Below are 26078 nucleotides of genomic sequence, written 5' to 3'. Positions count from 1 at the left end.
TTGTTAGCTCTTGAAAGAATGATGAAAAAGAAAAATGTTATTGATAATCTGAAAAATCATAAAATTGATTCTTGAAGCAAGAAAAAGCAGTGAAAAACACAAAGCTTGCGAAAAAAAAAAAACAAAAGAAAAAAAAGCAAGTAGAAAAAGCCAATAACCCTTTAAACTAAAAGGCAAAGGGAAAAAAAAGGATCCAAGACTTTGAGCATTAATGGATAGGAGGGTCCTAAGAAATAAAATCCTGGCCTAAGCGGCTAAATTAAGCTGTCCCTAACCATGTGCTTGTGGCGTGAAGGTGTCAAGTGAAAAGCTTGAGACTGAACGGTTAAAGTCGTGATCCAAAGCAAAAAGAGTGTGCTTAAGAACTCTGAGCACCTCTAACTGGGGACTCTAGCAAAGATGAGTCATAATCTGAAAAGGTTCACCCAGTTATGTGTCTGTGGCATTTATGTATCCGGTGGTAATACTGGAAAATAAAATGCTTAGGGTCACAGCCAAGACTCATAAAGTAGCTGTGTTCAAGAATCAACATACTGAACTAGGAGAGTCAATAACACTATCTGAATTCTGAGTTCCTATGGATGCCAATCATTCTGAACTTCAAAGGATAAAGTGAGATGCCAAAACTGTTCAGGATTGCAGTTGTAAACCCAACTATAAGAGAAGACATGGGCTTAATCGAACTCTTATTCTCATGCAAATTCACATGCTAAGCTTATATTAGTTTTGGTTGCTTGAGGACAAGCAACAGTTTAAGTTTGGTGTTGTGATGCGTGAGCATCTTGTCTATCTTTTCCTAGTAAATTTGCATCTAAATTGTTGAATTTAATTAAAAATTAATTATATTTTAGCCACTATGGATGCTATTTTGAGTTTTGTACAATACTGTTTATTTTAGGTAGCATTTGGCGGAATTTGATGAAGTTTCTGCAGAGAAAGAGAAGAAGCCAAGGAGATGACCAGCGAATACCGACGCGGACGCATGGCTCACGCGACCGCGCGGAATAGAGGAAATCGCAATGACGCGATCGCGTGCCTAACGCGAACGCGTGGACTGGAATCTACACAAATGACGCGAACGCGTGGACGACACGGACGCGTCACATGCGCCACGTGCAGAAAAAGTAGAAAAACGCTGGGGGCGATTTCTGGGCTGTTTTGACCCAGTTTCCAGCCCAGAAATCACAGATTAGAAGCTGCAGAATGGACAAATCAAGTGGTCCCACCCATCAGCTGAAGACTTGTTAATTAATTCGAATTTAAATTCAAATCTTAAATTAGAAAGAGATACTATTTTAAGTTTAATTTTAAATATTAGATTTTAAATTTATTAGGATTAGTTATAAAAAGGAATCTGATGCCATCAGATGGAAACTCTGTACATTTGGACCTGAATCCTTATTTTCTCTTTTTCATGAGCAACTAAACCTCCACTGTTAAGGTTAGGAGCTCTGTCTATTTCTATGGATTGATTTTATTGCTTTTACTATTTTAATTTATGTATGGATTTATATTTAAGAATTATTTTCGCTCTTTATTTTATGAATTTGGGTGGAACGGAAGTATGACCCTCTTTCTATTTGAGTTCTTGTAAAACTTGGAAAACCTCTTTACCTGAACAACAGCTTGAAAACTATTTCTCCTAAATTTTAATTATCTGAATTTAATAGGAAACGTGACATATAATTCTTTTACCTCTTGGATAATTAGATTTTTTGTGGCATATAAACTAGAAATTGATTATCACCCTCTAATTGGAATTAATTGACCAAGGAATTGACAGTTAATGAATTTTAGGGGAGACTAGGAAGGTCTAAGGAATTAGGGTCTAGTCACATACAGTTTGCCATAAATTAAATCCTGCATAATTAAATTAGTTAGTAAGAAAAGTTAATCCGGAAAAATAGATAACTCTGAAACCTTAACTATCTTCTCCATATATTATTCCCATCTTAATTACTTGCCTTTCTTCAATATTTTTGATATTGTTTAATGTCTTTTATATTGCATCTCAACACTATTTTCTGTCTGTCTAACTAATCCTATCAAACGCTATTGTTGCTTAATCCATCAATCCTCGTGGGATCGACCCTTACTCACGTAAGGTATTACTTGGTACGACCCGGTGCACTTGCCGGCTAGTAAGTGTGGTTGTAAAATACCGCAACAAGTTTTTGACCCTGCCTTCCTCCTCGCGTGGGTTGCCTCCGTCGTCCACCGCCACAGTACCCAGAATAAAGTCCATGTCAGCGAATCCCCATAGACAGCGTCAATGTTCGATACCTCGGGGTTATGGACAGGTCGGGATAGATCCCTGGGAATTGGTGGGGATAAGCTTGAATATGGGCCTGATGGAAGTGATGTGCGAGCGAACGACCTCTCGAGCTCTTCGTGTAGATTGGGGGGGAGCCATCTACAATGACACTCCGACGCCCAAGTCAGGAAGTATGCAGGTAGCAGAGAGTAGGATATGGTGACGTACCTTGGGGGAGGGGTAGGTCCCTCGCCATATATACCGTGTCAGAGGTGGGCCCCTCAAAGACAGACCCACTTTCCGCGAAGTTTTCCTTTGCCAGCTGTTGCCAAGTGAGCTGGCTCCCTGGAGGAGAGGTACCTGGGTCAAGATCCGGTTGTGTGGTACTCCGTAAACTGGTCGCCCGGATCCAATGAGGCAGCACGTTGGCCAGGTCGGCCATAAGGCCAGTTGGGCTGGGCCGCAACAGAATGTAACATAAATAATATAGATAAGTTATTCTAATATTTTTTATATATGAATTTAAAATAAATTAGTGAACCAAATATGTAAAATATTCATACTAATATATAATTTGTTTAATATATTATTATTTCAATATCATAAAAAATAAATAATTTAATTTTTAGAAATATATACTTTTTATTATTTAATTAGAATTTGTTATAAAAATTAAAGTGTTTTTTATATGATAATAAATTTAAAAATTAAAAAAATTATAAATTAAAAGGAACAATAAAAAAGAATTTATCAAAACAAATGATTAATAAAAAAGTAAAGAATAAAAAGAACAATTAAAACAGATTTATTGATTAAAAAATAGTTAGTCTAAAAAAATTTAATACACTATTAATATTCAAAATATAATAATTAGAATTTAAACTCAAATCATAAAATAAATTTTTTTAATTAATCACTAAATTAATAACTCAATTTTAAAATTAAATACATCATCATATAATATATAAAAATTTCAAAATTTTCTGGAGCCATAACCCCACTTGCCCTCTAAATCCGCCGGTGGAACCTTTGGGAAAAATAAATAGTTAAACACCAGATCCGCATTGGTCAATACTTATGCACGTATATGTAACACATTATTCATTTATTTTACAGAGAAGATAAAAGAATATATAGTGGCCGGATAATTCGTTACCTAGCATAATTATACTTTTAAATGTGCAACACAGAAAATAATGGTATTAGAAAATTTTCAAGCATATCTCAACAAGACAACAACTGTATTATGCACTGTGAAATAAAATATTTTAGAATTAGCATTGTTATATTATATATATATATATATATTATAGAAAAGTTTTCAGGTGTCCCACTTATTTTATTGGAACTTTAATATTTCATGTATTAAGTTGCAGGTTGATTTTTTGTTTTATAGTTATTCATAAAAAGACGAAAATAGTCCTTCAATCAAGTAAAAACTAAAAAGACAAAAAGATAACATATTAGCTTGAACCTTAAAAAAACTTGCACTCCTGTATAGGGAAGTCATGTGCAGAAATTTTATTTCTTTATTTATTATGAGTTATATTGTTTGTGAAATCTCATATAAAAAAAAAAGGATTTTGTTTATAAGATGCTTAAAAGTAAAATTACTTGCATTAATTTGAGCTAAACGTATAAAAATAACAAATTTATTAAAAGAAACAATACTTTTTTATATTCCAAAAATTATATATACCATGTTATTGTATATTGATTAAATAATTATGCATCTATTTTATATATTATTTCTTAATTTGAGAAATTATAATTTATATAATTGACACATTGATTTTAATTGAAAAAAATTAAAATAATAAATTTTAATCTTATTTCATACACGATACATGACAAATTATTAAATTTATAAAGACTTAAATTTAATATTTGCAAATATGATAACATTATGTTACTACAATTTACTTCTTCATTGTCCAAATAAAATTATTCAATTTGAGTAATTTATTTTCTACTTTAAAGGTATAAATTGTAAGTATTAATTATGATAAATGATATGCCTAGTAAATAAAATAATTAAAACTTATTTTACTTTTATTTTTTAAAAAATCAAAGTATTATTGGTTTTTAGAAAAATCAAATAATATTTTTTAGTAAAAATTTTTCTTTCAAATGTATCAAATATGTTTAAAATTTAATAAAAATACTTTATTATTTTAAAAAGTGTTTTTTCACAAAAAAAAAAATTCTAATCCAAATAGAATATTTTTTTAGTAATGGTACACATTCAAATTTTTTTATGAACCAAGTCTAACAAGTTAAATAATAAGATTTGGAATAATACTAACTATAACTGATTTTTGTTATGTTAAACTAATTTAGTTATACTTGGTTAAAAAAAATACTTAAATGTATAACATTAATTTTTTTTAGGTTATTCAATATATTTAATATTAATATTATTTTTCTTTAATAGGTATAGATGAACTAAAAAGACAATTATACTTACCTTGCATATAATGACTTCTTTCTTATATAATAGTATTTAAATATAGTATAAATATATCGATTTAAAAATATTTTTATAATATATTATTGAAATTTATATTTTACTATATTATTTTAAACAATAAAAACAAAGAGAAATAGAAAAAAAATGGTGATAAATATTAAATAGATCTCTATAATTAAAAATGATTTTTTTCTTTTTTTTTTCATTATTTTTAAATTTTCTATTTCTTTGCTTTTGTTTATCTCCTTATTTATAATATATTAAAGGTAAAATTAAATATTGTTACCTTGAAAAACTAACACATAATATAAGTAAAAAATATTACACATACATCTTAATAATAAAGTTGATATATTTTTTTCATTTAATATTTTCTTCGTCCATCTTTAATTTACTAATATTAAGATCTTTTCGCTTCGTTTACTTTTCTTAATTATCATGGGGTATGAAAAAAAATATTAACAATAATACTTGTTAAAATCTAAATTAAAAGATGATTATTCTAAATAAATTCTAAAAAATCACAACAAAAAAGTTTATATGTGCTCATTTATTTTTTGATAAGAATTATCATTATTTTTTAAAATATTAAACAAAATTTTATCATAAAATAAAATAGGAGAAAAGAGTCAAACAAAATAATATTAATTTAAGACAATTATGATTCTAAAATTTTTCATCTAATCAATTATAAGCAGCATAAGTAATTATCATTAACTTACACGTGTAAGCAATTAGTTAATAAAATTAATGAAAATATATTTAATATTAATTTTAAATTTATTTATTAAAATGGTTTCTTATATACAAAAAAATTAATTCATTATGGCTTTACAAAATTTGTGAGTCTATAATTCTAGTTTTTTTTTTTTTAAATTTGACTACGGTTTGGTTTAGTAAAGTTTTTTGAAGAGGTGTTTATACTTTTTAAAAGTACAAACTCTTCATTTTGTGTTTGGTAAATAAAAAAAGAGTATGTGCTTATGTTTATAACTTTTAAAAGATCGAAATACTTTTGAAAGCAACTAAGGTGGAGCTTTTTAAACTTAGCTTTTGTTTTTCAAAATTTAAAAGTTTAATATAACCTCATATATTAACTAATTTTCGAATTTATCGTTTAAATTTATGTCTTTTATAGTATTTTTAAATTTTAAAAACAATTTTACCAAACGTAATTGTTTTTGTTCGTGTTTATTAAAAATAATTTTTAATTTAATTTAGCAAATATAAATGCTACACTTTTTAAAAATGGAATCGAACGGATCTGCTGGCATCGACGTCGAGCAGCAACGGCGGGACCGAACGACGAGGAGCAACGACGAGATCCAGCGACCGAACGACGAAGAGCAGCTCGGTGGTGAAGAACAGCGGTGGTGGATTCCCTTCCCCTTTTCTTCCCTACCTTCCCTTTCCCCTTTTCTTCCATTAAAAACCCACCTCCCCAGCGTGATTAACTCTTTTCCTGTTCCCCAACCTTTAACCCGTTTTTCTTTTATATATATATATATATATATATATATATATATATATATATATATATATAGGAGTAATTTGGTAATAAAAATTAAAATTTTGGTAAAAAATGATGATTTTAAAACTAAGTTAAACGTTTGGGACCATTTTGTAGCGAAAAACAGGTCGAAGATAAAATAAATTTTCAGCCTCTACCTTAGAGACCAAAATCGTAAACCCTTTTACCAAATTAAGCCTCCATATATCTTTCACTGTTAATTAATGACTTAATATTTTATTTTTTTAATAAATATTTTTTACCAATAATGTTAATGATGCACAAAATTTATTATTTATTTTTTCTATCAATCCTTATTATTTATCTATTGTCAATTTCTAAGTTATTCTTAATAAGTTTTGCTCATGAAACTATCTATACTATTATCCTATATCATAATTTAGTTAACAAGAATGATGAGATTAACTTTTTTCCTAAGATTTATCATTAATTAATTTTTTGAAAAAGATTTTAATAAATTTATTTCTTTAATTAATGAATATAGATAAAATTAATTTGTTATGAAATTCTATTTTATCCTTAAAAATCTAGCACATTAAATTTAATACTTATACTTTAAAATGAGTTTAGTTGATAAAATTAAAATATAAGTAATATTATTCTTGTACAAATTTTTATTAATATTATTATAGTAGTGCTTACTTGAGCAATTAAATTTAGTTTATATTAGTATTAAAATTGTCCTATTTATTATTCTAGTCATTTAAAAAATATATATTTTTAACTTATTTTACATTCAATTAATTAAATTAAAAATATATTTAGTGACAATTCCAGTTAATATATCATTTTTTTCAATAAAACAAATTAATAACACTTACCTAGTAAAGTATTATTTTCTATTGCAAATATGTAAGCTCATTTTTTATAAAAGAATAAAAATTTTACAAAATCTAACTCGCCCAATGATGCAGTTTTAAATATATCTACTCAAACTAACTTGAAGCTAATTTGGATAAAAGAGCCATTTTCAAATCAATTAAACTGTCTAAAGGATGTAAGGGTTGCATGCCTACCAAACAATTTCTTTGTAAATGTCCACAAAATTTTCTTTTCTTAAATCTAGACCATTTGTATTTTTTTTATATTAAATTTGGTTGGTTACAAATAATAGAATAGTCATATTCCAAAAAGTACACTGGAACAGGTGAAAAGCTTCCTATATTATATAGTTCGAATTTGAATCCTCTAAAGTTTGAATTTTACTTTAGAGGATAAAGTATGGGAAAACTTTCACATGTACCAATCACTTTTTTGGTACAGCAATATAGCAAGTACAATCTGATTAGCAGTCAAATCCTTATCATATAGTGATGAATAAAAAGTCTAAAATGTCCTTAGTTATATAGTAAAATTATGAAAATGACAGACTGGCTTTGTGCTTCATGGTTGAAGCTAATAGAAAACTGAGGTCAGAATGTATGGCTCTAATGGCTGGAAGCTGATGGGCCATTTATTTACCAACCCAAGAAACATATTAGATGGACTTGGATTACTAAATAATAAAGAACCCAGACCCGGTAGTGATATTTATTTTGTTTGTAAAAATTTTAAACGTTGTCGTTTTCATGTAAAACAATCCCCCAAAAGTATTGTTTTTGTCCTCAACGTTTGGGGTAAGTCCCAAAGTTGTCCCTAACATTTCAATCGTCCTATTTAAGTCCCTAACGTTTCAAAATTGACTTAATGTTGTCATGCCGTTAGGGATCCATTAACAGAATTGACGGCGGAACAAAATTGAGACGATTTTGAAACGTTAGGGACTTAAATAGGACGAAAACGTTAGGGACAAAAACGATATACAAAAATAAATTTTAATTTAATTTTATCTTTCAATAATATTAATTTTTTACTGTATATAGTATTCAATTATTTTATAATTACATCTAAATAAATTACATTTAATCACATTACTTTTATTTTAAATTATTTTTTTATAATTTTAAAGAATTTTGATACATTAAAGACAAAAGGTATAATTTATATTTTATATATATATATATATATATATATATATATATATTATTTTTTTCTTTTCTGCAAGTTTATATACTAGTCATTCTACAAACATTTCATGATAACTAAAAATCTTTAAGAGTAAAATTATAAAAAAAATTAATTTATTTAAAATGAAAGTAATATGATTAAGTATAATTTACTTAGATGTGATTAAAAAATAATTGAATACTATGTATAGTAAAAAATTGATATTATTAAAGGATAAAATTAAAATTTATTTCTATGTATTATTTTTGTCCCCAACGTTTTCGTCATATTTAAGTCCCTATCGTTTCAAAAATGTCTCAATTTTATCCCGCTATCAATTCTGTTAACGGATCCCTAACGGCAGGACAACATTGAGTCAGTTTTAAAACGTTAGGAACTTAAATAGGACGATTGAAATGTTAGGGACAAAAACGATACTTTACTCTTAAAAAATTATTTTATATTACTTGACAAATAATTAGATTGTTATATTCAAAATTTATTAACTAATTACTTTTGTTAAAAATATTATTATATAATTGTTCATACCCTAACCCAATGTCCAGGCCCAGACCCAAACACCTTAAGAAGGCCCCATCAGTAAGGTTGGCCTTCCCCCGCAACTGACATTCGCATAGGAGGTCGGTTCCAACGCTAGGAAGTCGGTAAAGAGTGTTAACGGACAGATAACACTCATTCAAATAAGTAACTGTCTCTAAAATCTTTCAACCCACTCCCCAAGTCAAATCTCAACCTCCCTAAGATAAAGGGACGGTTATCCTCCTTAAAAGGTGGAACCATCCCAACGGTAGTTATGGGTTTACCATTATAAGTACACTGACAATCCTCAGGTAATTAGAAGTCCCATACTCTTAAACTTGCTTAGACCATTGCTGACTTAGGCATCGGAGTGTCTTTCCAGGTACCACCCCCCTTCCCTTGCACATACATAAGTCGGACGAGGACTCTTGACCGGGAGTCGGATCAAAAGCCTCCTCATTCACCCGATTGGGCCAACCTTATGAGTCTAGCCCATCAATCTCTGGTTACCCAACGTAACAATAATATATTTTTTATCAAAATATTTTAAAAAATAATTTATCTAAAATATTATATATAAGTATATAACACATAGAGATATTAACTTTTTTATTTTTTTTAAATTAAAAAAAGCATAATAAGTATTAAAATTATATACAAGTCGGACTATTGCAGAAATATAATCACATAAATGCAACGTGAATCACCCTAATCACATCTCTATGTAAATTAAATGAGTCAGACTAGATTTAGCTTTCTATATAAATCAAAACAGTCTAGTTCGATTTATACATATTTGCATGTTATCCTAGTAAATCTAATCAGGTTGTTTCAATTTATGCATGCGTGCATGCTATCCTAGTAAATCTAAACATAGTGATTAGATTTACACATGCATAAATCAAAACAGGGTGATTAGATTTATATAGAGAGCTAAATCTAGTCTAGGTCATTCGATTTACTTAGAGAAGTGATTGGGGAGATTCATATAACATTTTTTAATAACCATATTTTTTTATTCATTTGATAATTTAAATAATTATCAATAACTTTATACTATTCACATACGGTTTCTACCTTCTTCGATTCTCCATATTTATAGTTGCACTAAATTTTCGTATCTTTTTTTTTGTTTTAGTTAAGTTTAAAATTTTAAACATTATTTTAGATTAGTAACATACACGAACAAAAAATTATTAATTTCTAAAAAAATCGATATAATTTAAAATTGTTCATTTGAAATTAACACATTATTTTTATAAAAACCAACACATTTAAATTAGTATTCAAGCAAAAAAAATTAGTATTAAAAAAGAATAAAAAATTAAAAATTTTAATAAATTTTATTTGAATTGTTCAGTACAAATAAACATGAAAAAAGTTATTAATGGGATCAAATATTATTTTCTCCAAGAGAACCTTATTTAGTTTATTTAATGGGATAAAATATTATTTTGGTTCTCAATGTTTTGGCCAAATCCTAATTTGGTCCTTAACGTTTCAAACGTCATACTTCAATAAAAAAAAATTTAAATCTCCTATTTCAATCCCAAAAAATATTTAAGCAGGTTTAATGTTGTCCTACCATTAAATTTGACACAAACAATTCGCATATTGAATAGCCAATAACATTCGATTTCAGTATATAAGTAATATCGATCCACCAACCGTCACTAATATAAAAAATTTTTCTTTTGATTTTGAAGCGTTCATAATTGATTATTAAGATTTAAAATTTTGTACCAAAAAAATGAGAAAAATGTTATAAAAAGATTTTGACTATATATATTTTTTTAATATATAGAAAAAGATATGACTTAATTAGTAATATTATTAACGTCTATATCAGTCATTTTATTAACTATTAGTGTTAAATTTAATAGTAAGACTATATTAAATCTGTTTAAAATTTTTTGAAATGAAAATAGTATTTAAAATGTTAAAGACTAAATTAAAATTTGTTCCAAATATAAAAAATCAAAAATACTACTTTATAAAGAAAAGAGAATGTGGCACGTTTTTTTACTATACTATATTAATACTAAATAGATGTATAAGACTTAGTTCCATTTGTTATCTGTGAGTCGGATTTCTCAGCCTAAATAATAAACCAAAAAAAAAAAATAAAAAAGACTGTAAATTTAACAATTATGGTTTCAGAGTTTGTAATCTCATAAAATAATGCTAGCCAAAAATCATACAAAAATGATGCACTTAAAAATTATTCATTATCCTTAAATTAATATAAGAAAAATCATGTACCAAAAATGTCTATTAACCGTTCAATAAAGAAATCAGCAACCAAAACAAAAGGTCATGACAAAAAAAAATGGAAAACATAAGGTAAGCCATCCAAAAAACGAACGACTAAGCCACCAAGCCACGCCACCAACAAGAGAAGCTTGTGTCAAGAGGCAGCAGGATGTAATTTCCATAAATCATACCTCGTGAAACGCAAAATTTGATACACACCTCACAATGCTTTCCATTATAAACACATGTTACATAGAAAATCACAACCCTTTGTTTAATTAATTATTAAATTCAATGGACACTTTACATGGAACATGAGAGTTCCAAAAAAGTGCTCTGGACCATTTGAAAACTTTCCTAAAATATGATCTTCTACCCTTAAATAGTTTCCCTTTCGGTGTTTGCTATGGTACGATGATAAATTCATATGTACCGATACGTTTAAAATATAGACAAATAACAATAAGATATGTGGAATTTATTTTCCACGTCAGTATTTAATTTTTTCTTTTTTAAATATATAGTATATCACCACTTTTACTAAAACACCCTTTTAATTAAATAAAAATAAAAAAATGTATTTATTTAATTTTATAAAAAAACTTAAATATCCTTCCTTTATTTGATTAGACAAAAATACTCTTTTAAATTAATCAAATTTTAAATTTCAATTAATCCTAATTTTATAATTTCAAATAATTGAAACAATAAAACAAAAACATATTAAAAAAACAAAAAATTAAAATTATTATTCATCTGTGTTAAACATATTAAAAAAACAAAAAACTAAAATTATTCTTCGTCTGGTTTCAGAAACCTTCTCATTCAAGTCTTTGAAGGTTTCAATTTTCTTCATCTTCTTCTCTCCTCTTCCTATCCTCTCTCTCTGTCTTTGCATATATATTCAGACGGTGAAGAATCAGGGGCTACAGCGGTGGCGTTGGAAGGTACAGGCCACATGTGCCGGCTGTGTTTCCACTCCTCAGGACCGGACCCATGCATAATATTTCTCCATCTTCATTGATCCCACAATTCTCTCTGGAAAGAAACATCAATTCGAGGTCGAGTTTTCCCACAACAGCAAAAATTGAAAACCCTAGATTCGAACAATCGGCATGGACTGCTAAAGAGAGACCAACGACAAAATCGAAAAACCTTAGATCAAACCCCTCATATCTCTTCAGAGGCGTGAATTAGAAGGTTTTTGAACCCAAACGAAGAACAATTTTAATTTTTTGTTTTTTTAATATGTTTAACACAGATGAAGAATAATTTTGATTTTTATTTTTTTAATATGTTTTTGTTTTATTATTTTAATTATTTGAAACTATAAAATTAGAATTAATTGAATTTTAAAATTTGATTAATTTAAAAGGATATTTTTGTCTAATCAAATAAAGGAAGAATGTTTAAGTCTTTTTATAAAATTAAATAAATAAATGTTTTTTATTTTTATTTAATTAAAAAGGTGTTTTAGTAAAAGTGGTGATATACTATATATTTAAAAAAAAAAATTAAATGCTGACATGAAAAATAAATTCCACACGTCTTATTATTATTTGTCCATATTTTAAACGTATCGGTACGTATAAATTTATCATCGTACCGTAGCAAACACCTTCTCTTTTATATTTATTCACACTTTATTATTGGGGTCCATGACAAAGCATGCCTTCTTTTAGTCTTGTTTCGGTTACCAAAATTTATATTGGGCCCAGCCCATTTACGGGCCCACAATGAGAAGCTGGAGAAGGTTGGGGGATTTGGCGAAGATTCACGAGAAGAGTCTAGCTTCAGTTGCGGTTGTTGCTGTCGTTGATTCTAATTGTTATAGTTCCAAATTGTAATGCAGATTCAACGATTTCACAGATAGCTTTGAAGTTAGTTAGAATGGAGGAGGTGAAATCTGCAGTGGAGGAGCACATGGATCTCATGGCGGATCTCGTCCAGAAGCTGTCTTCCGAGTTTCGTGCCGGCCTCCTCCCCGCCTACGATAACTTCATCGGCTTCTTCCACGCCATTGATTGGAAGGTAAGTTAATTCACAATTGAATTCTAAATCTGTGTGGATTTGCGTGTTGATTAATTAATAATGTGTGTTAAGAATGTGGGAAGTTGTAAGAGGAAGAGAGAAAAGAGATGTTTTCAGAAAACACAGTAAGAAAGAAAGATGAAAAAATGAATGAAGTGAAATTGGCAATCTGAAACTGATTCTGTTAGTTGCCTCGCTATTTATATTGGCTATGACTAACAAGTTCATTACAAGAATAGCTTAACTAATCAATCCGATAATCATCTAACAATATGTTATTAATTGCTAACCATACTCTAGCTAAAATCACATAAGGGTCATGTAATAATGTGAAATATGGATTTGTTAATTCTGTTATTATTTCTATCCAGTTAGTTAAGACGGTTGGTTGGTTGTGTTTCAGGAACCATGGTTGATTGGTTTGGGTGGGTTCCACATAGTGTTGCTTCTTGTGACTATCATCACCAGGAGGAAAACTAACTTCCAGATGTGTTTGTTCCTTCTCACATGTATGAATATGATCTGTTACTTTTCATGTAGTTAGCTATAGCTTCTTTCCTCTTCATAATATGCAATTTTTATGTGAAGTTTTCAGATTCCTGTTTTCATTTTGATTTTGATTTTTGAATTCATGTGTGCAAATCCTTTTTCTCTCTTGTCGTATTTGATTTGATCATTGTGAACATTTCTAAACTTGTCACATAAGGAAGAGGGCCTACGGAACTAGATATATTTGTTTAGGATGATCTTAACTAGTAACCACTGGTGAGAGATGCTGATATGAAATATCGTTTTGATTTTTTGATTTACAAAATGAATGTAGCTAGAATGCAGCAATGTGTTTAGGACATGGGAGTATGACAATTTTGTAACAAGTTGTTAAGTAGGTGAATCATTGGAAGTCACTAAATCTTGAAGATATCAATGAATTTCTCCGGGATTTGTAATACCATTTAAACATCTTTATTATATTCATTGACACATCTCTTTGTGCAGTTGAATGGCAGTCTTGAAGATATTCCTGAATTTCTCGTCTTTATGTATCTTTTCTTACCGAGAGAATGTTCTAATGCAGTGGCCAGTGTATATCTCGCTGAGAGGCTTAACACTGTTCTGAGGATGAACTCGAAAAGCTTCTCTAGTCAAAACTATTTTGATCCAAATGGACTATTTATCTCAGTTCTTTGGTCGGGACCCCTTCTTGTCATTGCTATGATAATTCTGGTTAGTATTTTCCATCATGTAACTCATTTAAATGATGGTCCTCTTTTCTTATTCAATACATTAACTTGAAGTATCTTGTCTCTAGCAGATCAACACACTCTTCTCCTTGTGTTACTTGATTGTTAGGTGGAAAAGAGCTGAACTAAGACATCGTGCAAGCATTGCTCGTAATAAGGAGGAATAGTTGTTCATACTATCTTTTTTTTCCTTCCGGATTAAACTCTAAGGAATTTCGTCTCAGTGAGGAGATCAGATTACATGGTCGTAGAGATGGATTTTTTGTTGTTGTTTTTCTTATCATTGTAATATACCTTTTCATGTATACTTACTACACTATTCAAAGGGGAAGTGGGGGTATAATTTTACCCCTTTTAGCTCGTGTTCATCATAACCATGGATAATCAAGGACGAGAACTATTTCCTTTATTTATTTATTTATTTATTTTTGTTTCCTTGTTGAGAGCCGTTCACTTATTTTTCTTCAATACTGGTGCCGTGTAAACTTCGTCTGGAATTTGACTATTGGTTGGCTCTTAAAATTTTTGGGATATCAAAAGAGTAGGACAAATGCTGTATGTAAATTTGTAATGGTGTGTTGGTGTATAAGAACATTTTGACGGTCATACGAAGCATGCTTGAGAATTTTTCTTTTAGTTTTTTGAGTGAAAATTCGTTCATGTTTAAATTGTACAGTCAAGCAACTCGCGATTCAGTGAAGAAGATCTACCAGCTCAATCCTTTTATGTGCATAATTGCATTTGGTTATGCTCGAAAGAATAATGAAATTGTTATTGAAATATAGGAACAATTTTAAAATCCGCAATCTCCCATAGCCTAATAATTGCAGTCTATATCATCATTGTGTAACGCGTGCATTTGGCCAATAGCCGTTTGAAGCTTCAACGGTCGAGTAATTTAAAAAATCAAATTCAAAAACCCTCTATTCCCCCATTCTTGTCTACTCCCATTTCCCTTTCCGTCAAAGAAGAAGGAATGGCTTCCAAATCAAAAGCTGAAGAAGATGAGGAGGTAAAGATCCCAGTTTTCACAGTGCTGAAGAACAACACGATCCTGAAGAACATCTTCATTGTCAACAAGCCCCCGTCACCGTCAGCCTCAAGAAGCTCTCACGAAGATGTTCTGATGGTTGGTCGCCACCCTGATTGCGATCTCATGCTCACTCACCCCAGCATCAGCCGATTCCACCTCCAAATCCGCTCCAAACCCTCCTCTCAATCTCTCTTCGTTCAAGATTTATCTTCCGGTACTCCTTAATCTCGTCTTTTTGTTTTTCTTTTTATCCGTTGGAAGAAGCTTGATGGCAGGTCTCTCTTTTCCGTTTTATTTGCAGTTCACGGGACATGGGTTTCTGGGAAGAAGGTGGAAGCTGGAGCTAGCGTGGAGATGAAGGCAGGTGACACGCTCAAGATCGGGGTTTCCAGCAGGGTTTATCGTCTACATTGGATTCCCATTAACCGTGCCTATGATATGGAAAACCTATTTCTGTCCCAGCTTGAGGCGGTTCCAGAGGAAGAACAACAAGAAGAGGAAGAGGAGGGAAAACAGGTAGAATTATTTGTGATATTCTGCTTGCTGTATGCTTATTTCTTTATGGTTTTGTTAGCAATTTTTATTATATCATGTGTCACACTCTTGTTTTGAGCCTTGTAAACATTGCTTTGTGTTATGGAATAAGGCTTGCTTTGTCTTTTTTATCCTTGTTGGAAGTTTATGTTGCTGCATTTTTGTAGATGTTGAAGAATTGTATTCCTGTTGAAGAGGATGAAATTCAGTCAGTGGATTCAATTCTCAAGTGTATCTCCTCTTTATTCCTTGATGAGAATTTCGGAGTTACCAAAGAAAATGACATTCTAGCCGCATCCCCTGTGTTGGAAGAAATGAAGAGTCAATGCAGAGATGAAATGATTGGATTTCCAAGCTCTGCTGTTGAAAATAAACTCTCTGACTCTATAATCGAGGTTCATTCACCACCTGATATGAAAGCTGTGAAAGTTGTTGGCCAGGGAACTGAGATGCAGGGATTCTACACTCCACCTGGCAAAATTCCTTCTCAATTGTCGTCCTGTGAAAACCAGTGGTCCTGCTTGCTTTTTAATACTGATCCTGCATCTTTCGGGGAAGAATGTGTAGCCGAGGGTATAGTACATACAGAATCTGAGTATGAGTGTACAGCCAAAGATACTGGAAAGGTTACTGACATTTTATCTGCTGGAGGAGGAGTGTGCAGTTACGACGACACATGCAGGTCAGTTGAGGAAGTAATTCCTTATACGAATTGTAAACACATCGAAGTTGAAGAAGTTGGTGTGGATTCACTACCTGATGGAGAGAAACAAGATCCATGTGGTGAAGAGTTCTCACTGGATGAGATACTTGAAGATATTGGAAACAAATACACTGCTGGTATCTGCTCCTCGTCACTTCAGCTAGGGTCGGAGAATTTGTCAATGGCTTCAGAAACTGTTCTGAGTATTAGGAATAACAAGACCCTCCAATATAATATGGAAACCTTTGGAAGTTGCAAAGAAGCAATGGCTAAAAAATCAACAAATAGTAATATTTGGTCAAGAAGGGGTAAAGCTGCCAATGCTCCCCAAATTCAAACCAGCAAGAGTGCATCAAGGAGCAAGGCTAGTGCTGATGAGGAAGAAGACAATGATGATGAAGTCTTCACTCCAGATAAGGAAAACTTCAGTCCAAATACCCTTCAATTGCTATGCTCCAAAAAGATGGGCATGCTTGAAGAAGTTAAGCCTTCCAAGTCTCAAAGGTCGCAGAAGGATCTTTTCTCTGTTTTGGATGGGGTGAAAGAAGAATTATTTGCTCCAGATCAGGAAAATCTCAGCCCAAATACTCTTAGACTGCATCATCTGGCAAAGAAGAGTATTCTCGAAGAAACTAAATGTTCCAAAGCTCAATGTTCACAAAATTCAGAGAGCCTGTTTAGTGCCAACATCTATCCAGATGAAAATATAATTCCCTCTTCACACACAGAGAATGAAGCTCCAAAAGTAGCCCCAGAGCACAAATCACGAAGAAAGCCTTTTGGCAGTCTTGAGTTGGCACAGTGCTCAAAAAGTTCAAATAGAAAGATAATGGCCGCTTCAAAGAAAGAGAACGCAACTCCAAAACTAGCCCAAGAACCGAAGTCGCGAAGAAAACCCTTTGGCAATCATATTGAGCTGGCAACAGATACTATGACACTGGATAACAGAGTGGCAAGGGTGCCCTTCCAACTTCTAATAGATGCAGGAGGGACCACCTGTCCTGTTTCTGCTGCAAAAGGCATTGATGTTGGTAAGGATGGACGAATTTTTGACATGCACATCAACCATTCGGTAAGTAGACATAAGGAGAATAATCCATTTATGCTTATTATGATTGATTAAAAAAATATATTTTAGTGAATGCTTACACATCTGTTGCATTAACAGGATATTTGCTTGGACCAAAAGAGGAGCTGGGATATGGTTGTGGACACTGCAACTCTTATGAACAAGGAATCAAGGAATGCTCTACAGCTTTTACAAGGTCTCAAGGGAACTCAATTAATCGTCCCAAGATCGGGTAATATATTTTTGTCAAGATTTTTGCCTCACTAACTGCTTCAAATTTTGCTGTTTTTCAATCCTCATAAATATGGTTGTCGTTCTGTAATATTCAGTCATAAGGGAGCTGGACAGTAAGAAGAGACAGTACTCCGTTTTTAAAAGAAACTCAGGCGCTTCCTTGGCACTAGAATGGATTGAGGACTGTATGTTGAAGACAAGATGGTGGATTCATGTCCAAAGCTCAATGGAAGAAGAAAGGTTGATTGCTCCTACCCCACCTGCTTCTCCTCAAACTCAGTTTAATGAAGAGAGTTGGACTTTTCCTGCTGCGATTATGGAAATTGCTTCACCGACGGCAGAAGATCAAATCCTTGACTTTGCTCTTGCATATAAAAGAAGGCAAAATGATGGACAACTTGTCCTGCTTAGTGAGGATGTCACTTTGAAGATCAAAAGCATGGCAGAGGTATAGTATACACTTTTCATATTTGCAATCATGGTTGTCTTCATTTTCCAAACTCTCTTGGATGAAATTCTCTATGATTGTTACTGCAGGGGTTGCTCTGTGAATCAGCGCAGGAATTTCGCGCGAGCCTGGTGAATCCATTCTCAGAGAGGTTCCTATGGACCAACAGCTCTCCTCGAGGGCAGACTTGGTCTTGTCAGGATGATCATGTTTTGAGGGAGAAGTACTGTCGTCTGCCGGTGAGGAAGTCATCAAAGGGTGCTGCAAGTGGATTGAAGCTCATTCTGCTTCACAATTCTCAGTATGGGAAATGATCCGCCCAACTTTAGAGTTCAGTCCAGCCTGCTGAACAGTTTTGTTTAGTCCTTATTTTCCTTGTTGTATGGACACAATTTCTCTAGCAGTCTATTACCTTATAGAACCAATTGATGTACAAATTTTTATCCATCTTGCAATGATTCAAATCCTGCCACAGGGTTAATTCGAGAATAAAATTTAGTGTCATATATATTGACTCTGTCTACCAAATGAGAGGACATAATAATTTTCTTAGATCGTGATTTTACAAAGATACAATAATGATTTTTAATTATATATTACGAATATTATAGTAATTATGTAGTTTTGGTAATGAAATTCAAATGAGTCGATTCAGGTCGAATGTCTTGTGATTTTATTTCACTTTTGTAAACACCAATCTTTGTTATTTGTTTTTAAGGTACATATCACAGATCTATTGTTATTGTTATTAATCACAAATCAATTCATGGTAGAGACATTTCTTTATCCTCCAAATTTCTCATTAGAAAAATTGATCTTCCAAGCACAGGGTAAGTGAAGTGTTTGAACACATTGGTGTCATTGCTTCGAAAAGGATCTTGCTGCTAATGAAATTCTTTATGTTTTATAACAAATAAAAGGATCTTCGCGAAAATCTTTGTCAACAAAATGCAAATACAAAGGTAATTAAAGCAATTTCACAAGTAAATTGAGAAACATGTAATACCCACTGAAAATTGAAATGTCTCGACTCTTCAATGAATCATGTTTATTGTTTAGTGTTGCCTAAATAATAGCCTCAAATTCTTCCCTATTACTTGAATATTGTTCATTGATATGGTGACAAGGATCAATCTTGTGCGAGACAATGTGACTCAATCTTTCTCTACTCAGGTTTAGCTGGTCCTTTGCTAGCTTAACACAGCTTTGATCTCATTTGCATAGATTGGAGTCCCTCTAACTATGCAACATAAAATTTTTGGCATGCCAATTCTTCTGCGAAACATAGGTGTCACATTCAATTATTAGTAAAACCTTATATGTCTCAGTAATTTTGTTATGTTATATATATCTACTAGTGCAAAAGTGAATAATATTAATACTACCATAAACCAATTCTTTGGCCCAGAGTAAGGAAAAATATGAATCTGAAGGTAGATATTCTGAAGCACATACCTATAAGGATTCAACCGTTGAGTCAGTCATTGTGAGTCACTCTTTACTTCCTTCCAAATATTTCAAAAAGGTGGATAGTGCAATTTTATCATTGTTTGTGTTTCTGTCAACTAACCACTCTTCCAAAAGTTGAACATTTACATCTCTGTTACAAAACGTGATCTTTGGTTGTCAAAAAGGAAGAAAGTGAGGATGTTTGAAGATAGGAGGAGAGGATGCATTTGCAAGAATTATCCTTATCATTCAAACCAAGAAAGCAACAATCCAACGTGAACAAAAGATTTAGAAGGAAACAGCAGTGGCACCTTTTCAAGGCAAGAACTTGATAGTTTCGGCGTAAGTAATCGGCATACTTTGTAAGGGCATCTTGTGCATATGGTTTGCCCACAGTCCTTATTGCAGCTGCACCTAATAAATTTTCCAATGATCCATGCTTCTTAATAAGTTTTACAGCAGTCTTTCGACCAAAACTAGGGACCACATGTTGGATACCAGGAACACCATCTACTTCATCACCTACAATACATCCTACAAAGCGAGAGCACACATTAATAACAATATTAGACATAATGACATTAAGATTTATCACCAGTTACAAGAACTTCACATATTGTCAATGAATATATATGTCAAACATATCAAACGATGGCTAGGTGTATGTTGTACTCACTAAGACTCAGATCAGATTGGGGGTCACAATTATACTGATCTTTGTAGTGCTTCAGGGTGTAGAAAGACCACCTTCTTAACTCCGGCAATGGCATAACTATTTGCACATCTTCAGAGATAAGCTGTTTGAAATCCTTATCAGGGGAGGCTATCACCACTCGAAATCCTTTATCGAGAACTTGTCCTGCAAGTGTAGCCACAACATCATCGGCTTCATGGCCATCGACTTTTATAATCTGCATGCTTTCATCTTGCACTAATGAATAATGTGATTGAATCAAAGTAAAGTAAATAATCAAATACTAAGGCATATATAGACACAAAGCATATTGTTCATGAGAATAAAAACTCACAGGCACATTGCATTTTCGAAGAACATCGCTGATAACTTGATAGGACTTGCCAACATAGCCTTTTGAAAGTCTCTGTGAAGATGATAAGTGTCTCATGAACTTTGTTCTCTGTGCTTTATAAGAAGGTAGTAATTGTCTACGATGCTCACTACCTCTTTCTCCGTCAACAACCTGCTTAATCATGAGATAAATCTCAAAGGGTTATCACAATTGGATTAACGAAATTTGTCAAGTAGTTTTAACCTTATATACAAATATTGAAACAAACCATAATCAATTCAATTCATGGGGGCAACAGCAGAACCAAAATTTAAGGCAGAAAGAGAATGTTACAGAGTCTTACAGCAATGACAGGGTCAGTAAGGCTGACTTGGGAGAGGAAAAGAGAGAGCCATCGAAGAAAAGAGTGCAAGCTAGGTTTGCTTCCTTCGTAACAGAGTGGATTAACATCTAAAAAGAACACTCTTTTCTTCTTCTCCTTGTTGTGCCCACCAACTGTTTGATTCAATGAGTCTGAAGAATTAAGCTTCGTTTTCTTGGTAGTAAGTCCTGTGGCAGGCTTTTGAATTTTACATGATACTACTGACAATGAAACTGTGGGATTGAAGTTGCAGCTGCACCAAAAACAAGGTTGAGCAAGGTAAGACCCTGCCCCCAACCTTGTTTCCAGTGTTCTCATGTTCGGGACAGACAACATAGTAGTAGTAACCATTTCTTTTCACCCTCTCCCCAGTCCCCAATGTTTCTACAGTTAGATGTATAGTTGAAAAAGCCAAAAAACCAAGGTTCTGAAAACCGGTTCGAACCGTCCGGTCGAACCGTGAACCGACGAGGTTTCGGTTAAAAACTATAACCGCCAAATTTGAGAACCGCTGATGAACCACCGAACCGACCGGGAGCCGGTCAGTCGAACCGAACGGGGACCCGGCCGTTCTTCAAAATTTTCCCAAACGGCGTCGTTTTGTTTCATGCCTCACGACCTCACCCACTCACTCCTCCTTCCTCATTCCCTCACTTCCGTCCAGCCACCGCCCTGTTATCGCCGCCGTCGCAACTTCTGGAAGCGGCCTTCCCCACTACCGTGGTCTCCGCCACCGATTGAACTTCGAAGCCACTATCCCGCCGCGCCTCGTGCCTCCATCGCACAGCCACTGTCCCGCCGCGCCTCGTGTCTCCATCGCGCAGCCACTGTCCCGCCGCGCCAGCTCTGTTCCACCGCGCTCCAGTCCTTCAGCGGCGTCAGCTCTGTTCCATCGCGCAGCCCTACCCTCGAAGGTATTTTTTATTTTTGTAACTGTAATTGTGGTTTTAGTTTGTTAGTTAATCAGTTAATCTGTGATTTGATTCTGATATTCTTGATTCCAACCTTTCTGCTGTTGATTTTGTTTATTGTGTATCACTGTGTCTAATTATCTATGTTGAGATCAATGGGTTGCTGCGGGTTGCTGTAAGCCTGTAATAGTGAGAACATTTGAAAATTTTTCTAAACTTTATACCATTTGGATTGTAATTCAAACAGTTTTAGAGTGCTACTTTAGGTAAAATATCTTATGGTTCTTAAATGCTTATTGCTATTGATGGTTCGGGAATGCAGGGAAGAGTAAAGAACTAGAAGCTAAAACTTTTAATAACTGTATTTATTATTAATATATTAATAATAATTAATAGATGGAAGGATGATGGGATCTCTCTACATGGCAAATCATAACTCATAATAATTTGAAGCACTAGTAAATGGTTGAAATGTCACTTTCACTAAACCCAGTTTTTTCTCTATTGATAGTTCATGTGTTTGGCAATAACCAGCACTTGAAAAGGACATTGTTGTTCAGAACAATTATCAGTTGTGAAGGTCATAATAATTTGCCAGAATATTTGAAACTAAAACCCAAAATCAATGGTTGCCACTTGCCACCCAAAACTAGAATTATTCCGTACACTTTTTTTTGTTTAAAATTAAAATATTTGCAATTATTAAAAATAAAAATGAATGATTATGCATCCTTCTTTCTTCCCTTTTTTTTTCTTTTTTTTATTTCTTTTTTTTTTATATTTGGTAGAAGTACTAAAGAATTGAACTAAAGGAATAAGGAGGTAAGGACTAAAGTAAAAGTTGAACTGAGTTTGAACATAATTCAGCATCAATATTTATTTATTGGAGATAAAATACAATTTTAGAACCCAAATAGTTGCATACTGCTTGCCTCTCAATCTATTTACAATCATGTCAGAAAACATGCACAAACATATATGAATGGTGGAGGAGTGTGATTGCAGCCATGTATCTATACACATATTTTATACTTTCATTTTTTTAATTTGATAACTAATAGCATGGTTATGGGATTGTACCTTGTAGATGAATAGTGGAAGTTGTTTGGTGGTTCTGCGCCATGTTTATAAAATATGGCAGTTTATGTTTGGTTGTTGACAAATTTAGATGTTGGCATTTTATGTTTGGTTGTTTTTTGTTATGACTTTTGAGTTTGTATTTGAATGAGATTATAACATTGTGATTTATGTAATACTTTTAATTTGAATAATATTTTAAAATTTATATTAAACTATAATTATATTTCAGTGTGTATTTATATTTTTATTTGTTATAAAACGATTTTTTAAATCAGTTGAACCAATAAATTAATAAATCAGTAGTTAAAACGGTTTGATGACCGGTTTGGTTATTAGAATCTTTTTTTAAATCCCCGCTCCTAAACGACGTCGTTTGACGTTTTTAATTAACAAAAAAAAACCCTAGTTCTGAAGCTACCCACCCCACTCCCATCTCTCTCTCTCACTCACTTACTCACTCTCAGCTCACCTAGATTCACCGCCACCGCACGCTCGCCGCCGTCGCCGTGCCTCTCGCCGCCGTCGCCGTGCCTCTCGCCGTATCCTCTGCCTCGTGTGCTTGCGTCTCATCTCCCTCCTCCGCTAGTGAGTGCTCGAGCTGTGCGTGGTTGTTGCTGCCTGCACTGCAGCGTGGGTGGTTGTCTCTGCTCGATTCTGCCAGGTCTCAACTTTTGCTCCAGGAATTTTCAGTTTTAATGGATATAATTTCTCAATTACAAGAACAAGTTAATTTGATTGCACATCTTGCTTTCAATACCATTGGGACCTTGCAAAGGGATGCTCCTCCTAATCGGCTCTCACCACATTATCCTGAACCACCTCCTCATCCTACGGAGGATGGCTCAAACTTTTCTGAACAGCCCAAGCTGATGAGTGCTGGTTTGGTGAAGGCTGCTAAACAGGTATGCATCATTTTAGCTAAAGCACAGGGTTCCTTACTTCTTGTTTTCTTTGCTGCCCTAATCTTCCTTATAATCTTGAAACGTTTTTGGTATCTTTTCTGCAGTTTGATGCATTAGTTGCGGCACTTCCAATATCCGAGGGAGGTGAAGAAGCGCAGATTAAAAGGATTGCTGACCTACAGGTGTCGACCTAACTGCTTTTCAGTCTCATCTTTTTTTTTTTTTAATTATTATTTTAGGGTTTTCGCTTTTCTTAATAATGTAAAGCCTCATCTGAAGAGGGAATCAGTTGTTACATTGGGATTCTGCTTATATTTGTACTTCACATTACAGGCTGAGAATGATGCTATAGGCCAAGAACTACAAAAGCAACTCGAAGCTGCAGGTTATCTCCAATTTCAATCTTTTCATCCGAGTTTTCTGCTTATTTTCTATTCAGATCGTACTAAAATGTAAATTAATGTTGATTACTAAGATATGATTAGGAGAGATCTCTAGCTAGTAAAGTTGTTAACTAGAGGCCTTATTGAACAGCAACATTTTGGTCATACTCATATTTAGAAAAACTGTTTAATCTTGAATAGAAGTATCTAATTAGATGTTTTGAATGGTTAGCCATGTGTGCAATTTATATAACATAAGATGCAACGATTTTGAATAATGAACTGGTTTCAAGCTACTTTAGCATTTTTTTCCCTTGTTCTTTTGTTTATTCGGTAAACTTGCATTGCTCTATAATTTGATCAAGGTTGTTAGCTAACATTCTTGCCTGCTTCTTGATTTCAGAGAAGGAATTAAATCAAGTTCAGGATTTGTTTAAACGAGCGTCAGATAACTGTTTGAATTTAAAGAAACCTGAATGAAGAAACTGGAATGATTCTATTGACGGGAGATTGGCACTTTGGTAGCCACAACTTTATCTCCAGTTTGACATGAATCATAGTCTGCAGTATAACCTTTTAGAAGCCTTTGTTAAGTTATTAGATTCTTCATGTCGACGAGGCTGTTGTAGTCACTCTATCAAATTGACATTGAATTATGCTGTGTTAGAAGTTGGTAATGTTAATATTATTATAGGGATTTGTTATGAGACGTGTTACAAAATTATACCGATCTCCCCTCTCTCTCTCCTCTCAATCGTCCTCTCCCTCTACCAGTTATTAAAACCCTTAAATAAGTTGGTAAAATAGTTACATTATCTGACTAATCAAGATTGAAAGGCAATAATTCTCTCTAACAATCAGACTTATAGAGTTGCTTACTTCTATTAATGAGACACATAAAAAGTTTTGCTTAACAAAAACTTAGTATGAAGTTGTTTCATATTTTTCTTAATTGAAAATTAAATACAAACATTTTATTAATAAATTTTACCAAACACATATTAATACTTGATTTTTTTAAGGAAAAAACAGAAAAGGAAAACTATGTGCCAATCAACATTTATTGTCACAGGAAAATATTTCTAATTGGTTATTATTTTTCTATCAAAAATCTTAAGATTAGGTCCCTTTTTGTGAAGTCTTATGTAGTTATATCAAATTAGTATATGATAGAAATATATATATATATTTAACGACCATTTTCGTTTTCCTTTGAAAAATTCAAGGCAGGCAAAAAACCCAATATGACATCGAATAATTTGGAGCTTGAGCAAAACACTAATAAAAAATAACATTGCTATTATAGTATTGTTAGGTATATAAAATCCATAATAAAGTTTAAATTCTTCTTAAAATTTTCCTATGAAATTGGAGGATCTAAAATCCAACACTATGAACTAAATGATATCAACACTTGTATGTATGATCTAATATGATTTCACTGTACAAAAATGGCATACTAAGCAAAATCTGTGCTATTAGGTATTCTATCTTTCATCTGTAAATTCTATGCTGGAAAACCGATCCAAACTGCACGAACACCCCTACCATCCGCGTCGTCTCTCCCTCCCCTCTTCTCTCTTTTCTTCCTCTTCTTCCATATCTTTTCGTTCAGTCTCTGCTCTCTCTTTGTTTCT

General features: G+C 32.6%; 4 protein-coding genes across 8 annotated transcripts; 3 read left to right on the top strand and 1 right to left on the bottom strand.

Moving 5' to 3' along the window:
- Positions 1 to 12769: 12769 nt before the first annotated feature.
- Positions 12770 to 14712, top strand: LOC107621562 (uncharacterized). Of its 3 annotated transcripts, none has more exons than XM_016323592.3 (4): positions 12770 to 13065; positions 13469 to 13574; positions 14141 to 14289; positions 14416 to 14712. In XM_016323592.3, the coding sequence occupies exons 1-4, from the start codon at positions 12925 to 12927 to the stop codon at positions 14428 to 14430; spliced, it is 411 nt and encodes a 136-aa protein (XP_016179078.1). In that variant the 5' UTR covers positions 12770 to 12924; the 3' UTR covers positions 14431 to 14712. The 3 variants fall into 3 exon arrangements, with proteins under 3 accessions (XP_016179078.1, XP_016179077.1, XP_088365883.1); XM_016323591.3 differs by having other exon boundaries at positions 12780 to 13065; positions 14378 to 14712; XM_088509757.1 differs by having other exon boundaries at positions 12780 to 13065; positions 14375 to 14712.
- A 356-nt stretch (positions 14713 to 15068) lies between these two features.
- On the bottom strand, positions 15069 to 22211 carry LOC107624232 (uncharacterized). Of its 3 annotated transcripts, none has more exons than XR_015907605.1 (8): positions 21148 to 22211; positions 20805 to 20975; positions 20453 to 20687; positions 20088 to 20310; positions 19783 to 19927; positions 19334 to 19602; positions 17726 to 18793; positions 15069 to 17586 (listed from the first exon to the last, which is right to left on the bottom strand). XR_015907605.1 is itself a non-coding variant. In XM_016326713.3 (6 exons), exons 1-5 carry the CDS (start codon positions 21514 to 21516, stop codon positions 19819 to 19821), a joined length of 1107 nt encoding a protein of 368 aa, XP_016182199.1. In that variant the 5' UTR covers positions 21517 to 22211; the 3' UTR covers positions 19206 to 19602; positions 19783 to 19818. The 3 variants fall into 3 exon arrangements, 1 of the variants encoding a protein (XP_016182199.1); XR_015907604.1 differs by having other exon boundaries at positions 19338 to 19602; XM_016326713.3 differs by lacking the exons at positions 15069 to 17586; positions 17726 to 18793 and having other exon boundaries at positions 19206 to 19602.
- On the top strand, positions 15179 to 18833 carry LOC107623945 (uncharacterized). The gene is made up of 6 exons (XM_016326354.3): positions 15179 to 15553; positions 15641 to 15855; positions 16041 to 17648; positions 17745 to 17877; positions 17975 to 18327; positions 18417 to 18833. The coding sequence occupies exons 1-6, from the start codon at positions 15283 to 15285 to the stop codon at positions 18639 to 18641; spliced, it is 2805 nt and encodes a 934-aa protein (XP_016181840.1). The 5' UTR covers positions 15179 to 15282; the 3' UTR covers positions 18642 to 18833.
- Positions 22212 to 23572: 1361 nt separating the features above from the next.
- Positions 23573 to 25145, top strand: LOC107623668 (mediator of RNA polymerase II transcription subunit 21-like). Its single transcript, XM_016326015.3, has 4 exons — positions 23573 to 24058; positions 24163 to 24240; positions 24392 to 24443; positions 24845 to 25145. Exons 1-4 carry the CDS (start codon positions 23852 to 23854, stop codon positions 24919 to 24921), a joined length of 414 nt encoding a protein of 137 aa, XP_016181501.1. The 5' UTR covers positions 23573 to 23851; the 3' UTR covers positions 24922 to 25145.
- Positions 25146 to 26078: the final 933 nt, after the last annotated feature.

Source organism: Arachis ipaensis, chromosome B10, assembly GCF_059453495.1.
Source record: "Arachis ipaensis isolate K30076 ecotype BB chromosome B10, ASM5945349v1, whole genome shotgun sequence".
Lineage (NCBI taxonomy): Eukaryota > Viridiplantae > Streptophyta > Magnoliopsida > Fabales > Fabaceae > Arachis > Arachis ipaensis.
This window is presented reverse-complemented; position numbering and strand designations above follow the sequence as displayed.